The sequence below is a fragment of the Lynx rufus genome, unplaced genomic scaffold (assembly GCF_022079265.1).
Source record: "Lynx rufus isolate CCGP_SWC_20201006 ecotype Redwood Valley unplaced genomic scaffold, mLynRuf1.p SCAF_17, whole genome shotgun sequence".
Classification (NCBI taxonomy): domain Eukaryota; kingdom Metazoa; phylum Chordata; class Mammalia; order Carnivora; family Felidae; genus Lynx; species Lynx rufus.
The window spans coordinates 43,014,704-43,027,923 of record NW_025814831.1 but is presented as its reverse complement, the minus strand read 5'-3'; the positions used below and the strand labels follow the sequence as shown (position 1 = coordinate 43,027,923).

At 37.7% G+C, this 13,220-nt stretch overlaps 1 protein-coding gene across 2 annotated transcripts in view; it reads left to right on the top strand.

Annotated features, from left to right (window-relative positions):
• Positions 1 to 513: 513 nt before the first annotated feature.
• The window catches only part of KIAA0586 (KIAA0586 ortholog), a 118,111-nt gene continuing 105,404 nt past the window's right edge, over positions 514 to 13,220 (top strand). For both annotated transcript variants that reach the window (XM_047079570.1, XM_047079569.1), the window contains exons 1-5: positions 514 to 1,316; positions 2,234 to 2,304; positions 5,317 to 5,386; positions 6,994 to 7,063; positions 12,532 to 12,706. In XM_047079570.1, coding sequence (XP_046935526.1) covers positions 1,118 to 1,316; positions 2,234 to 2,304; positions 5,317 to 5,386; positions 6,994 to 7,063; positions 12,532 to 12,706 — 585 coding nt within the window. In that variant the 5' untranslated portion in view covers positions 514 to 1,117. The remainder of the gene's footprint in view (positions 1,317 to 2,233; positions 2,305 to 5,316; positions 5,387 to 6,993; positions 7,064 to 12,531; positions 12,707 to 13,220) is intronic.

Here is a 13,220-nt window from a genome sequence, read left to right as displayed (position 1 = left end):
GAAAGCCGCTATCCCCAGTGAATTCTAAAATCCTTTGGTGATTAAGTTTTGTAGTTGTATGCTTTGTCAGTGCTCTCTTTTCCTGACTTCCAGGCCAACAATAACCCGAATCAGTCGAAAGTTTTTGTAAAACTTACTTACTTAATCCCGCGTCCCTAACGGTCTCCAGGAGCTACACTGTAAACAGTCCCTAAGCAACAGGAGTGGTATTTCCAACTAGGTCGGGATCTGTGCGGGCCTTCGATGGGAATTTCGAGTTTTAGTCAACGTTTAAATCTCGTGGGGGCAGTGTAGTGTCTTAAAAGAAACAAGAAACAAAACAAAAACGAAAAATTCACACGTTCTTAAGCCTTTTACACTGGGAGTTTGTTTCCACCCGGAGAGGGATGGACGAACACCGGAGAGCTTTCGGCTTTTTCGTTGGTTGTTTTGGATTATTATTTTGGCGCACATGCGTGTTGAGTCTCAGGGGGCCGGCTTAAAGGGAAGTGGACGTTGACTCGCGGGCAGCTGAAGCTGTTGTCAGATTATACCTGTGACTGCGCGGTCGCCGAGCGTTCGGCTGTCTGGGAGGGGTGAATTTAGGTGTCCGATGGTTGCATCTGGAGGAGTGTGTAAAACTCTGGCGGAAGACAGCTATTAAGCTTCTTATATGGGTGATTTTAAAGCATTTCAGTTTTGCTTGAGTCCCACCAACGAATCTTAACACTATCTGTTTGGTTTTGCACTGCCAGTTCTAGGTTTGGGGAGTGTTGTTATGGTTATTGTTGCTCACGCGGCCTTTCTCTTATCATCCCTACTCTCAGATTCCCTGGCGTATGCATTAATGGACTGAGTGGGATTAATGGGTAAATATGGTGTTCTAGTAGTCTCTAATCCTGGATTAAATAACCAAATTGAAATTTCTAGCTTTTTGGATAGTCTACTTGGACATTGATTTATTTACAGGTTGATGACTGCATGTTTTAAAATCACTTGAAATTCATATTTTGTTTATCATACTCCTCCTTCGTTCCTTCTTCCCAAAGTCCCCAAAGCGGTGAAAATTTTGTTTTGAAGTTTTACGGACCTAGAAGAAATTCTATTCAGAACTGTGGGACTAGTTTTGTTGCAAAATATGAAAGGCTCTGAGTTTAGCCTGGAAAAGAAAAAAAGGGTTAAAATACCAGCGAGGAGGCTTCGTGAGGTAGTTTCTCCAAACCAGGGAGATTATTCGGTTTTGCTCAAAGATGAGTTGCCCTGTGTTCCTCCAGCGTTGTCTGCAAATAAACGTCTTCCTGTTAGAACCGAGGCTAGCTTGAATGGAACGTTATGTGGTATGTGACTCCGAATAGTTCTCACTTTTGTAAATCTTTAGTCTTTATTTTCATTTCGTTTTTTGCGTTTCAGAATTTAGAGGATTTTATATGTTTAAATTCTCAAACATAAGATACATCTAGTTTGTATAGATGTTTGAAAGCTGACCCCTTTCCATGGGGAAATGGCTAGCACAGCCGGTCTAATCTATATAACATCGAATAGGTGGAATGAATGAAACATTTCCCATTGTGTTTTTTCTTTGTGTGGTTTTGGCATATTGTTCTTGTTCACATCTGTGGTGGACACACTTAACTAGTATGATGTGCTTATTGTTCATCAATAGGGGTTTTTACCAAATGCTCTACCTTCTGTTTGGATAGTGTTATTCAATTTGGCATGTAGAAAAGCGTTAACTTCTGCCTCTTGATGGCTTCCGTATTTCAATGCACTTAACCTGTCTGGAGTTCAGTGAAAATGAAGAAGACATATGCTTTGCCCATTTCACTGATAATTGTAAAGATCAAATTAATAAATATATGTGCAAAAACAAAAAAAATGCTTATATAATGCTGCTTTTTTTGGGAGGGAGGGTATGACATAATAAAGCCTTGCTTTTATATCATGTACATATTTTATTCCTGGCTAATGATTCTACCCATGCTTTGTCCAAATCCAACAGTGTAACGATATATTTTAAAACATATTTATCCCACTTGATTGTCAGTACTGACCCTTATTTTCCTAAATATCAACTGTAAAACTTTCATCAGAATATATGTTAATTACATCTTAAGTTTTTTTGCATGAAAAGTGCTTTCCAGTATAGATTTTGCATTAATATGGAGTTGACAGTTCTTGAATCATACTTGTACAGTTTTTAAAGGAAAAGGTTCTGATTTTAAAATCACTCAAATTGATTCCTTTGTTTTGTTAGGTTCATCAGACTTGACTTCTGCTAGAAATTATCTGCAGCCCTCACTAGAAAATTCTACTGTGTTGGAAAGCGTAAGCAAAAGAATTTGTAATTCCATTCATGTTTAACTTTTCAGTATTGTTAAGTAATGTATTCTTAAATTATGTTTGATGAGCAACAGGCCTTGTTTTTGCTTAAATTTCACTTACAAAGAAATGTTTTACATACTACAGTTGGAACTTGAATAGCATTGAGACATTAAACAATCTTCCATAGAATAAAAAATACTAGTTATTAAGATGTTGAACACTAAGAGAAATACTGTAACTGAAAAGAAGCTCTGCTCTGAGCTAAGGAAAACATATTCTAGACTGGAGACTTAACTTACTGTTAGGTAAAGGTAAAGAAACAGTAGGAACATCATTTTTAAAAAGTGAGGTGTGATTATATATCATTCAAGCTATTATGAGGTTTTATGTGTGGTTTTTTTGAGTGGTCTTTAAAAAATAATAACATGAAATTCTCATCTTTACCTTTATAATCCTGAAAATAGTTGATGATAAATATATTTTGTTCATGCAATCTAATTAGATTTTGATCACCAATCATAATGTTGACTATAAATTGTCCATTAAACAAGTCTTTAAAGAAGAGAGTTTCACAATATAATATTTTGAAAATTGAAATTCATTCCTGGTAAGAATGAAATTAAAGCTGCTTACTTATCAACTTTGTAAAACACTCACAATAAAAACGTATAATTATGTGCTGCACCTGGTCCCTGAGTCAATGCCTAGCCTTTGGGTTGGTATTCTTTGGTTCTTTTTTGAGCAGACCTTTTTTAATGATTAATGGTCTTTGAATTCCATCATCTAAATAGTTTCCCAGATGCATGGATATGCTATTATTATATAATTGAAAATAAATCGATGATCTTTGGAAGATGATTAGGATTCCATTAGATTTAATATGGACTCAAAGCTTGTTTTGTGTAGATTGCTTAAGGTAAAATACGCCTGCAAAGTAAATCCAGTTCATTATCATTTTTTCTTGAATACAAACTGTAGTTTGTCTTTGTATCACATTTTTGTTTCATAAATGCGTGCTAAGATTACAGTGTGGATTGACTTGATCATTCTGTTTTAATGAGGAAACTAAAGGAGTTTGTGCCTGATATGCTCATATTTATAAACTTATTCATTATCTTCTTTTATTCATATGTATTTCTCTACACTACCAGAAAGTGAGATATCCCTATTCCTGTTTGGGCCAGTCCTTGCACATGAGTAGAAAGAAAACAAAAACTTTAAAATTCATTGTAGAAAATACAAAGAGAAAAAGGAAAGAAGAAATTCTGTAGCTGAATTCAACAACTGTTACCTTCATGTTTTATGAAATAGGACCATACTGTTTTATTATTAGGTAGTATTAAGGATATTTTTCCATGCCATTGATTTTTATTTCCCTAGAAACTTTAATGGGTTCATAGAATTTCAGTGTATGTGTACCATAATTTATTTGTTCATGTTCCTGTCATTTGACATTAAGTTTTTCCCCCAATTTTTGATAATATAAACAACCATGTGATTTACATTCTGGTATATATTTCAGGTCATTTCATTAGGATTAATTTCTGGATGTAAAATTATTAAATCAAAGGATATGCACACTTCTTGAAATGTTTCTAAATTGCCTCTAGAAAGACTGTATCAATATACATTATTCAGCAAGATCATGAACAGAATTAGTGGTATTATTTTTCCCCAGCTTAACCAATACAGGGCATTAAAAGTAGACAAAAAAAAAGTTGCCATTTTGATAGGTTAAGAAGGCATTCTTTCATTATTACTGAAGGAGAAATTTTTTTCATGTATATTGCCTTCTTCTTTTGTGAATTACATATTTATATGCTGTGCTTCTTACTCATTTGTAGGAGGCCTTTATATTAATTCCCCAGATACTGTATTCTATTGTATTGTTAACCTCATTGACTATTTTTTTTTAATGTTTTATTTATTTTAGAGAGAGAGAGCATGAACAGGGGAGGGGCAGAGAGAGAGGTGGGGACAGAGGATTCAAAGCGGGCTCTACACTGACAGCAGTGAGCCTGATGTCGGGCTCCAACTCACAAACCATGAGATGTGAGATCATGGTAGTAGCTGAAGTGGAATGCTCAACTGACTGAGCCACCCGGGTGCCCCTCATTAACTATTTTTTAGGAAGTTAATACCTGTTGTCAGGGGATCACTTTCTTTTAATGATTTTCTCTTTACCCTTTTCTGCTTTAGCAGGAAAAAAAAAAAGAGATGTGTCTAAGGAAGGTGAAGAGCAATGTTGGATGAACCTAGTACTCAAAAAGTCATGGTGTCTTAGCACTGAATAGAATCTTAAAGATGAAGACTAGGGTTACACATGTGAACAGAAAGCTAGTTGCCAGTAGAGAAGCCTTCTGAGACCATATTTGAGCTCAGTGATAAAGAATGCTGTGATTAATTTGTGATGTTGTTTTATGTGTCGGCCATCCTTATGTACTCCTTTTGACTCACAGTGAATCAGATTTTCACATTAAACCGTAGCAACTGAATTGTTTTTTTTTTTAACTTTTTTTTTAACGTTTATTTATTTTTGAGACAGAGAGAGAGAGACAGAGCATGAACGGGGAAGGGGCAGAGAGAGAGGGAGACACAGAATCGGAAGCAGGCTCCAGGCTCTGAGCCATCAGCCCAGAGCCCGACGCGGGGCTCGAACTCACGAACTGTGAGATTGTGACCTGAGTTGAAGTCGGACGCTTAACCGACTGAGCCACCCAGGCGCCCCGCAACTGAATTGTTAAATGACTCTCTCTGCTAGAAGTGGCAAATGGATATTTGAGTATGAATTTCAGGGCCAGAGTTGCTTGCTTGTTCATTTACTTGCTCATTCAACTGATCCTTGAGTACCTTCAAGGTACCTAAGCATTGCAGTGGTCTGGGAATTAAGTCTATAAAAGCACACGATCCTGCCCTCCTAGAACATAGTAGTCACATAGCTAGTAAATGCTACTTGATGAGTAATAAATCATAAAGATATCTTAGCTTTTCATTTCTTCCTTTCACATCCCAAAGGATTTTCCTAAAGACGTTGCAGTGCAGGGGTTGCCTGTGGATAAACTGGAAGAGAGCAACAGACAAAAAGGTAAAAGGATAGATTTGCTGTTCCTTTTTTTTCCCCCTTGTAAAATACACATAACAGAATCTAGCTCTTTCTCTCTCTTTTGTTTAAGTGTACAGTTCTGTGGCATTGGATACATTCACATTATGCAGTTATCACCACCATCCATTTCCAGAACTTTTTCATCTTCCCCGGTTGAAACTCTGTACTCATTAAACACTAACTCTCCATTTCCCCATGCTCTAGTTTTTTTTTTGTTTTTTTTTTTTAATGTTTGTTTATTTTTGAGAGAGACAGAATGCGAGTGGGTTAGGGGCAGAGAGGGGGAGACACAGTATCCTAAGCACGCTCCAGGCTCTGAGCTGTCAGCACAGAGCCTGATGCGGGCTTGAACTCATGAGCTGCAAGATCATGATCTGAGCCGAAGTTGGTCGCTCAACTGACTGAGCCACCCAGGCGCCCCCCCCTGCTCTAGTTTTATGATTGACTTATTTCAGGTAGCAGGTCTTCATGGCTCATCTGTGTTGTATGTGTCAGGAGTTTCTTTATAAGGATAAGATTTTAGGTTTTTAGCTTTTAAGATGTTCATTGATTTTTTTTTTAATTTTTTTTAACATTTATTTATTTTTGAGACAGGGAGAGACAGAACATGAACGGGGGAGGGTCAGAGAGAGAGGGAGACACAGAATCTGAAACAGGCTCCAGGCTCTGAGCTGTCAGCACAGAGCCCGACGCGGGGCTCGAACTCACGGACCGTGAGATCATGACCTGAGCGGAAGTCGGCCGCTCAACTGACTGAGCCACCCAGGCGCCCCCTCATTGATTTTTTTAAAAGATACTTATTAAATAAACTTACATTTTTTTCTTATTATTTTGATTATTTCATTTTAATTAGTTTTTCCTTCCAAATTAGGCTAGTAGTGGAATCTTTAAAATCCAGAAAAAGGTTTGCAGTGGTAATGGTAATGTTTTTATTACTAACCTATTGCATAAATTTGGGATTAAGTACTTAAAAAAATTTATAAATTCTGAATTTAAGTTTTGAATAGTCTGGTAAGATAATAGATTAAAAAATTAAAAATATGCTTTCAAGAAATTAATGTAGTGACATTTTTATGTAGTTTTATTTTTATCCACGGTTTTCTCTTTTGAATTTGAGCAAATGGCTCCAATTTGGCCTCACGTGTTTTTATTTTATTTTTTCCCCTAGGGTCTAGGGTTATGACTATTTGAAAAAAATGTTTTTTAATGTTTATTTATTTTTGAGAGGGAGACACAGAGTGTGAGCAGGGGAGGAGCAGAGAGAGAGGGAGACACTGAATCCAAAGCAGTCTCCAGGCTCCGAGCTGTCAGCACAGAGCTCGATGAACCCATGAACCACAAGATCATGACCTGAGCTGAAGTCAGATGCTTAACTGACTTAGCCACCCACATGCCCCGGGTTATGACTATTATTAATCAGTCATTTAGTAGTCTTAGTAGATCACGGCTACTACTCACATTTTTTAAAATTAAGAAATCTTATTGCTGAATTCCTAAACATTCTTAAAAAGCTTTTTTTTTTGGTAGCTTTATTAAAATTTAACAAATTTTTAGGAATCTGAAGTATATTTTGTGTCTCAATTTTGCAGCAAATGACATCTTTATTTCTCAGTACACCATGGGACAGAAGGATGCTCTGAGAGCAGTTTTAAAGCAAAAGTAAGTTTCATTTACAAAAATTAAGTGGGCCATTTCTTATGTTTTTATATGGTTCTCAAAGATTAGTTTCATTTTTCAATGTGTGAAATACGTATAAAGCATTTTTTATGGTGCTGGACACATAAAATACTCAACAGCTATAACAATTTTTAGTATAGAAGAAGTACTGTTCTAAGCATTAACTCAATACTCACAAAATCCAATGAAGTATATTCCATCACATCTCAATTTTACAGAATCCCCATGTTATAGATGAGGAAACATGATGGCACATCATAGATGTGCACACAGAGATGCATATAGATGAGGCACACAGAGATTGATCTTTCCACAGGTCATTTAGGAAGTATTCACTGGGCTAGGATTCAGACCCAGGCAGTCTGCCTCTAGAATTTGCTCTCTTAATCACTTCACTATACTACTTGTAGCAATGGTCAAGTAGTTCCGAGTACGTAATACTTACTATTTACTATCCAAGGACGTTTAGACTTTTCCTTGTCAAGATTTAAGAAAGGGACAAGGTTAGCATCTGGATGGAGTGAAGGGAGACCACGGCTACTACTCCATCTAAATGTTCCCTCCCAAGTTTATCTTAAATACCAATGAAATACAAAGCCAACCCTGACAACAGCACCATGATAAGCATATGTCTTCACTACTCTGGAGGCAATTTTTATTATTATTATCATTAGTGGAGATGGGATGAGATACATATCCTTAGGCTAAATGTATCCTACTCCTGAAATGGTACAGTCTGGAAGGCCCCTTAGAAAATAAGAAAAATGTTTACTTCATTTTGAATTCTCATTTTATTAAAAAAGGAAATTTTATATTCAGTAAATGGAAAATCAGTATGGTGTTTTCAATAATAGAATTTAAATAAATAAACTATTTATAACTATTAAATAAAAACTGTTTAAAAGTTTATTATTTTTTCACCTACAGTTGTCCATGGCATACATATTATGCACTGGGAAGCATTGGACTAACAAAAGTAAATACTATCTCTAAAACACAAGGGGGTGATCTGAGCCAGCCAGAGTTTAATAGCTGGTTGTTTGTCCTCATCATGTTTTTCCTTTTTACCTTTGTTCACCAAACGATTCCCAATATGTGGTATAGTGGTTAGGAAAGGAACTTGGATGGTAAATTATATCCTGGAGTTTATAAATATATAAGAAAAAGTGAAAGTAAGGGCATGAGTTGTGGTATGGTCTTTCAAAGTCTATAGTTGAACCAAAAATCACAGATTACATCTGACTCATTTGGACAGACAGTGATTACCACTCCTTCCAGCTGACCCCCAGAAGAAGAGGTTGCTTGCAACCATAGTAGGGACCTTATCAACTTGTTTTCAAGTTAGAACTCTTCGAACTGAAATCTCTCAGAACTCTCAGATCAGGGACGGAGAAGTTGTTCATTAACAAATAGACAGTGAACAGTAATTGAACACTACACTTCTTAGTAGGTCTCTTCCCATTCAGAATGAATGAACAGAATTCGAAAGCAAAAACAAACTAGGAAAGGCGTCGAGAAGCTGACTGCAATGTATAGAATAATAACTGAATCAGAAATACAAAAATGACCCCTGTTGGGTTAAAAGACAATCTAACTATGTCTCAAGAGATAGATTTTGCTGTAGTCAATGTCACTTGAATTTATTGTGGTTTTTAAAAATGTTTTTCTGTTTTTGAGAGAGAGCACATGGGAGAGGGGCAGAGAGAGAGGGGGACAGAGGACCCAAAGCAGGATCTGTGCTGACAACAGTTTATATGTGGGGCTTGAACTCACCAACCATGAGATCATGACCTGAGCGGAAGTTGGATGCTTAACCAATTGAGCCACCCAGGCACCCCTTGAATTTATTGTTTTTAGAGAATAGTAGATGGAATTTGGCAAAGTGATCCTAAAATTTACCTGGAAGGACATACAGTTGAGGATATATATACATAATAATTACATACATATGGAATACACATAGTTGAGAATAGCTAATATGGGGGGAAAGAACTTGAATGATGGAAAATTTGCCCCATTTGATATGATATGCTCTAAAGCTGTACTAGTAAAAAGTAATAGACTGGAGCCAGGAATGAAGAGTATGGCCAGAGCATCTAGAACAGGGTAGAATGCCCTTACTGTGTAGCTGGAGAGAAAGCAAGGGGCTAGGTTATAAACTTTAAAGAAGAGAAGTGACAAATCATCTTAAAATGTTAAATTATGATATATAATTCTTAAAAGGCTCATTCAGATAGCAGTTATCAAAAGATGGATCGGGGGTGCCTGGGTGGCTCAATCAGTTAAGCATCTGACTCTTGGGTTCAGCTTAGGTCATGATCTCGTGGTTCGTGGGTTCAAGCCTGCATTGGGCTCTGCATTGCACTGACAGCACAGAGCCTGCTTAGGATTCTCTCTCTCTCTCTCTCTCTCTCTCTCTCTCTCTCTCTCTCTCTCTGCCCTCCTCCTCCTAAAAAAAAAAAAAATAGATGGATTAGAAGAGGACTGAACTATTCAGTCCAGGAAACCAACTGGCTACACATTTTGTAGGGATCTCTTTGAGACAGATTCAGTTGGTCCTCAATACATTGGAGGATGGTAGTGTGAGGGCATGCTGGTTTGGAGAAGAGTAGACGGATTGGAAGATGACTTAGAGATGGAATTGACAATTAGATGTGAGAGTGAAGAAGGAGCTAAGGATGAATCCCAGATTTTTGGTTTGTATAAATGCATGGTCAGTAGTAGTGTTCACTGAGAAAGGACTCTGGGGCGCCTGAATGGCTCAATGGGTTAAGCATCTGACTCTTGATTTGGGCTCAGGTCATGATCTCAGAGTCATGATATTGAGCCCCATGTTGGCTCTGCACTTGGTGCAGAGCCTGCTTTGGATTATCTCTCTTAAAATAAATAAACTTTCAAAAAATTCTAAAAAAGAAAAAAATTGAAGAAAAAATTTCTTCTTTCCCAGTTTTTTACACTTCATAGCTATTTACATTTGTTACGTTGAGGACTTAATTTGATAATTAGAAAAAACAAAACTTAAAAGACTATAAAGAAGTTGATGTCTAGTTTTACCTTGTTATTTCTCTTGGTTAATTTACTTTCACTTTATTTTAATGTTTATTTACTTTTGAGACAGAGACAGAGGGTGAGCAGGGGGAGGGTCAGAGAGAGAGACACACACAGAATCCAAAGCAGGCTCCGGGCTCTGAGCTGTCAGCACATAGCCCGACGTGGGGCTTTAACTCATGAACTGTGAGATCATGACCTGAGTGGAAGTCAGCCGCTTAACCGACTGAACCACCCAGGCGCCCCTCTTATTGATTAATTTAATGTAATCATGTAGAATGAACGATCTTAAAGGGTAAACACATTCAGACTTAAGAATACTAAAAGGCAGGAATATCTGAATTATATTTTTTTCAACGCCACTTAATCCGATTTATATTGAGAGCCTGCTATGTGCTTAGTTCTTTCTTACTTGCTGTTTGGCATTTAAGAAATCCCCCTTCTCTGCCCCCACCTCTGCCCCAGGTTGCTTAGAGCTTAGTTGGGGAGAGAATATGTACCTATGTGGGGGAATGAGTGATTAGAACTGTGATAGGAAGCAGTATTGCATTAATAGATTATGAAACTGTTCTGCATAGACATTTAAACCATGGGATGGCTGCTTATCAAGCCTCAATTGTGTAGTGTGGGCAGTAAAAGCAAAAGGAGCTAGGAAGGGACAGATCAATTGGAAGTGTTTAAGGACAAGGTTTTGAAAAGGGGAAGGCTTGTGTTGGATCTTAAAGTTGAATGGAGGAAGGTTGAGAGATCAGTGAGAAGCATGGAGTCAGCTTTGGGAAGGGTGTGGTGTAGCCAGTGAGGAGCAGTGTGACTCCTGAGAGTTGTCTGTGAAGTGATAGGAGGCAAGGGCATGGCCAGAGGATAGTATGTGTGGAAGGTCAAACAGAAGAAATTAGCCTACCCATTTGTCTCTAAGGAATAATTTTAGATTGTTGAATGGTGGAGAAATGTATTTGGGAACTTTTTAAATGAGTAAAATCTGCAAGAATGAAATAGTTGGCCAGAGGTGATGAAGTTGGGTTTTTTTTTTTGTTTTTTTTTTTTTTTACCAGAGAAGGAGAAGCACGAAGGGAGAAGTACTATTCTGAGAGAGTGAGATGTTGTGGGAAGATCTCTAGGATCTTACCAACCCTACCTTACTGTTCTGTGACCTTGATCAAGTAAATCCTGTTACCTCTGTGAACCTCCGTTTCGTCTATAAAATTAGGAAGTTAGGATCAGTGGCCTTTTGGGTTCCCCCTGCCTCTGTAGTTCTGTGACATCATTCCTGCAATTGTGACGAAATAATTGACAAAACTTGATGACTCCATGGGGTGTGAGAAGGTAAGTGGAAGATAGAGAAGTGGAAGATAGAGATAATGTCAAAATTTTGAGACAGATGCTCTTAGTCAAAATGAGGAAATATCAAAGCGAGTAAGTTTACGAGCTGCTCTGGGTCTTCTTAGAGATCAGCTGGAAAGTCCAGCAGCTAGAGATGGAGTGCATTCCTTCTGATCTTATTTGGACTTCACTAGAGACTCTGGTTTTGTCAGTGGTTCCTTTTTTATTATTTATTTATTTTTTTTTTAAATGTTTGTTTATTTTTGAGGGAGAGAGAAACAGAGTTTGAGCGGGGGAGGGGCAGAGACACAGAATCTGAAGCTTCTGAAGCTGAGCTGTCAGCACAGAGCCCGACACGGGGCTTGAACTCATGAACCGTGAGATCATAACCCTAGCCAAAATTGGTTGCTTAACATACTGAGCCACCTAGGTGCCCCATCCGTGGTTCCTTTCTGTCTGTGTCTGTCTGTCTGTCTCTCTCTTTTTTTCAGGCCAAATATAGAACACAATCAACCAGTTTTGTTTTGTTTTGTTTTGTTGGTATTTAGTTAAATCTTTCATTATAAATATGTATCTATTTGCTGTCATTTTTAATCCAGGCTGCTTAAAACTGTGTTTTGTGCCCCATTTTAACAAATTGTGTGACATCTATTAAACCTAAATGAGCTAGAATTAAAAACAGTTTTTAGCAGTTTTAAAAATTTATCTTAGGTTGTCTTTCTTTGGAAGTAACACATAGTACTTGAATTCTTAGAACTTTTTCTACATGATTTGAATTCATACTTCTTGATTATGTATCTTGGTAATTGTGCTCATGTCTTTTTCATATATGTAAGCCTTATTATCTGAAATATCATAGCCTTCAAGGAATTATTTTATTTCTTTAGTGTTTAGTTAGTGACTTGACCTTTCATAGATTTCATGAACCAAATGACTGGTAAGATCCTTATAGGGAAAACCAAGTGATTTAATGTTTTAAAAAATCTAGAAAACCCACCTTCAGCAGATTACCACTCTAGGTGCTTCTTGAAATGGTTCCATGTAGCTTGCTGAATATATTTTTATACATTTTTTATTTACAGAACTCAAAACATGCCTGTTTTTAAAGAAGTAAAGGTACAGCTTTTAGAAGATGCAGGCACAGAAAAGGACGCTGTTACTCAGGAGACTAGAACGTCACCCAGTGGAATTGATTCAGCCACAACCGTGGCCGCAGCAACTGCGGCTGCCATTGCAACAGCAGCTCCGCTGATAAAAGTATATTTTTTACCCCAGATACTCACAACATCTTTGTGAAATGTAAAATTATTTATTAGGAACTGATTCTACAAGTGATTGTATCCAACTATAGACTAAGGTTGTTCTAGTTGCTCTCACTTTGAAAGAATTTTCCTGTTGGTAGTTGTATATTACCTCTCAGGCATTGAGACTTACCCCCCCCCCCCCCCCCCCCCGCCATGCTGTGATAATGCTAAAGGACCAAGGACTGCCTGGATTTAGCACTGATCCAGGCTCATCCAGGGAGCCCCCAAGTCCTGGGCAACCTGGGACAACTGCTCATCCTTATTTTGGAAAGGCACCCCGAGATTGTCTGTGCCACCCGCCTCAGTTTGCAAATGGGAAAACTGAGAAACAGAGTGACACAGGTCCCCGGACTAATAGGTGGCTGATCTAAGACTAGGATTCCAGGCTGCTGACCTAATTCAGTCTGAGATGAGTGAAGTTTCTAAAGCTAATTTGTTGTGTTATTTGCTTCTTTTTAATTACTGTT